The sequence below is a fragment of the Diachasma alloeum genome, unplaced genomic scaffold, assembly GCF_001412515.2.
Source record: "Diachasma alloeum isolate Michigan unplaced genomic scaffold, Dall2.0 Dall_scaffold_00328, whole genome shotgun sequence".
Classification (NCBI taxonomy): Eukaryota; Metazoa; Arthropoda; class Insecta; order Hymenoptera; family Braconidae; genus Diachasma; species Diachasma alloeum.
The window spans coordinates 674,841-678,443 of NW_021680467.1; the positions used below are offsets into that span (position 1 = coordinate 674,841).

The following is a 3,603-nucleotide window of genomic DNA, read 5'->3' on the forward strand; positions in this document are numbered from 1 at the left end:
TCATCCAGTAGCCCGGAGGAGGTGGTCTCTCACCGTCTTCCAAGAAGATCTCTAAATTCCTAACGGGTTCGTCTAAATTGGGGGAAAATATCCATGTAAAATGAGACTTGTGTTATCTTTATTTCTCTTATATAACGTTGAGAAGTATGAAATTAAGGATTAGGATTCTAGAATTGCGACCAGTATGGTGGAAAAAATACTACTGTAATAATGAAGACAAAACGACATGCGTAAATGAGAGGACTTGTGAAATATATTTTTCATAGTTTGATATATGCTTTGGATCAATTTGATATGTGCATGTCTACATGGAAATTGTCTATTTTGTTGTATTTAGATTTTGATATATTAACGTTTTTCTCACACGAAGAGGATTTGAAATTCTACATGGAAATTGTCTATTTTGTCGTATCTAGATTTTGACATATTAACGTTTTTCTCACACGAAGAGGATTTGAAATTAAAAATTACTATGTGAACATAGTAATGGAGAACTATACCAAAAAAAACTTTAAAATTTGATCAACTTTGACCGAATATTTGTGATGTGAAATTCATTTTTTATGATTTTCTATAGTTTGTTTCCTATATTTTCTGTTTGTTCCACAGTACTAAAATAATCTTCAATTCTTCCGTGCACCTCTCATTCATTTTTTAATCTCTTATACTGACGTAATTTCCTATACCATCGCATATACTTTGAGCTCAAACTGTGAAGAAAAGGATCAATGTCATCGAAGTATATGTAATCTATATGCTCCACCCATTGGACATGTTCTCCATTTCTTTACAGATGATTGTCCCTTCTTTTTATCACTTTAATCTCCTATTGAGAATCGAAACATAAAACTTCAAATATTGATTTTGGCCTATTCGTTATTCTTTTCTTTTAATTTAATGGCATGTTGAAGGAGTCAGTCAGCCATCATGTTTCTTGACAGCAACTTGAACTGCAGCAATTTTCTACTTGTTCTTGGGTTCTTGTTCAGTCGATAAAACAATTGTCAACATAATTGTCATTTTTCAATTCAAGAAACATATCAAAAATTACTGAGGTTCAAGTTGCTGTCAAGAAACACGATGTGCTTAATGACTAAATCAACACGCTACGAAAAATGTCATAATATTTTTCTTAAAGAATTCAGAAAATGTTCGGTCAAAATATTGTTTCTAAAATGTTTGCTCGTATGGGGGATAGCAGAATGGAAAATGCAAAATCAAGTCAAAAATCGAATTCTCTTATGTATTATGACATGAACAGCAATTATCGAAATAAGCTAAGTAGATGAAGATATGTATGCGGTGAATAAAAATTGTAAATAAATGATCGGACTATGGAGAATCATTTTATGAATTATTTTTCTTCAGTTTCTGATTTTCGTTTAGAATCTACAGCAGATGAGTAGACAATTTTGAAATATGATTTTGATGGATAAATTTATGAGGGTAAACAAGTGATTTTCGCCATGGAATTGATTTAAGGTGAGGGAAAGAAATGATCATTTCGAAAAAAAGTTCGAATCCAAAGCTATATTTTCAATTTGTTTCAAGGTATTTTTTAAGATTTCAAATTAAATCGAAAATTTCTGAACCGAAATCGTTCAATCAGGTGGAAGGCATTTACTTGAACCACGAGATCTCTCTGTGAGTCGAGAATCTTGATTTGTATGCATAAGTATAAGTATTCGCATAAAACAAAACAAAGTTTGTCGAAAATTTTGAGGCTCGATTTGTGCACGATATTTGGTAAAACCGAGGGTAAAACAGTCCATGTATAATGAAAAAATATTTGTATATATAATGTCTTTCCTTATGAGTCTTAACTCCATATAGTGATTTATCCCCCAATTACAGTGGTTCAAAATGCAAGGCAACGTTTTCATTTTTTATGAAAGACAATTGGTTATACAAACTCTTACCTTTCAGTGACTTCCAGGAGTCTATCAAAGTATTGAGTTGGGTGGACACAAATGTTTTAAACTCCTCAAACGAATCCTTCATTTTGTCGATCTGTTTTTTTAATACCTTCAATTCTTTCCGGAATGAGTTATAAGATTCATCCTTCAAGTGATTAATTTGTTGGTGTAGAGTGTTCAATTTGTGTAATGTTTCATCTTGGCTCGTAGATACTTTCTCACGGGTGTAACGCTTCGACTTCTAGAATTTTGAACAATAACATTCCATTATATTTAATGATAAAGGTGATGCCTCAACGGACGGACCACGATAGTAATTCAACACTTTTTTCATCATTGTTGATGATTGCAAGTGTTGCGTATGAGTTGTGCTGCAGTAATTGCGCTTACAGAACTTACTACTCATAATTACCTTTTTGTTTTTTTTTGTTTTCGGCCTCTATCATGATCTTCCAGTGAGGTGGGATCAGGTATCGTCTACACAGGAAATTAAAATTCAGTGAAGAAAGTACATAACTACCTCCCCCCCCCTGAACTTTCGTTTTTTCTAGAGTATAGCGCACTCTCCTTTATCCAAAGGCTTGGGACATGTCGATTTCACATGAAACGCAGATGAAAGAATCTCCATTCTGTTCATTCAGGTAGTATCAGAGGAGATAAATCGTCGGGAATAGTGGGGAAAGACGATGCATGCAGAGTGGGGCAATTGCTGACAATTGCCGAAACTATGATTTTTCCAATATCTCCAGTGTTCTTCCGCTGAATAAATATCTTCCATTATCAATTCTAGCCTCTATCAAAGATATCAAGATTCTCTTCAACACAATTCAAGTACTGGAAAAAATATTAAAAATGAAACTTTGTTCACTGCAATCGTTTTAATTTAAGAGATTTTATGCCAAAAAACGAGTTGTTTTTTTAATTGTACTCATGTTAAAAACCCAATTTAAACCAAGAAATATATTTTTCGCCAAAAATCATCGATAAGACGAAATATATTTTGACTTCAATTGCGGACAACATTTCCCAGTAGTTTGGCAGTTATTGATCCTTTAAATGAGCAAACTATTGGAAATAATGAAAAATATTGCAATTAATCATCCAATTATTCTAGGAATGAATGTGTTACGTCCCAAATGGATTACTCTTTTATTTTCACTGAGTTAAGAATTGATCTGGATTTAGAAGAAAAGATTTAACCCTTCTGGTCGATAACTCCAGGTGTTGAGGGAAGCTATTCCTTTAGGTAGGTTCTTTCCAATCGACTACTGCGCGTAGCTGACCAATCAAACACGATTAGGACACAATTGTTTAATTTAACAATATTTATTCAATAACAAATAACACTTGGGTTTATTACACTGTTCACTATTGTAGTCTTTGAATCTTATGATTTAAGTTTCACTTGATATTTTAAATGTTTTTTTATTTCTTCAATTTTGGTTATTTCAGTTGACTTCGATTATTTTAATAACACTGTGATTTGAGTCCCGAACACCTTGAATTAGGAAATAGGATTTCGGAGTTAGAATATTCACCGGGACTTGACTTGAACTAGAAGTTTAACTTAGTGTTTTGAATAAGATCGGAAGAGGTAGTTATTTCTACTTTCCACTTTGAAGTTGTAGATTGAAGTGATTTCTCTAAGGAAGGATTTGAATATCTAAGGGTTTCTTAGCGGTCACGC

General features: G+C 32.9%; 1 protein-coding gene across 1 annotated transcript in view; it reads right to left on the bottom strand.

Moving 5' to 3' along the window:
• Positions 1–1,936: 1,936 nt before the first annotated feature.
• LOC107040378 overlaps positions 1,937–3,603 on the bottom strand; it is a 17,042-nt gene continuing 15,375 nt past the window's right edge. The window contains exons 3-4 of the mRNA XM_015260451.1: positions 2,329–2,393; positions 1,937–2,157 (exon numbers count right to left, since the gene is read on the bottom strand). Of these exons, the coding sequence (XP_015115937.1) occupies positions 2,094–2,157; positions 2,329–2,393 (129 nt within the window). The 3' untranslated portion in view covers positions 1,937–2,093. The remainder of the gene's footprint in view (positions 2,158–2,328; positions 2,394–3,603) is intronic.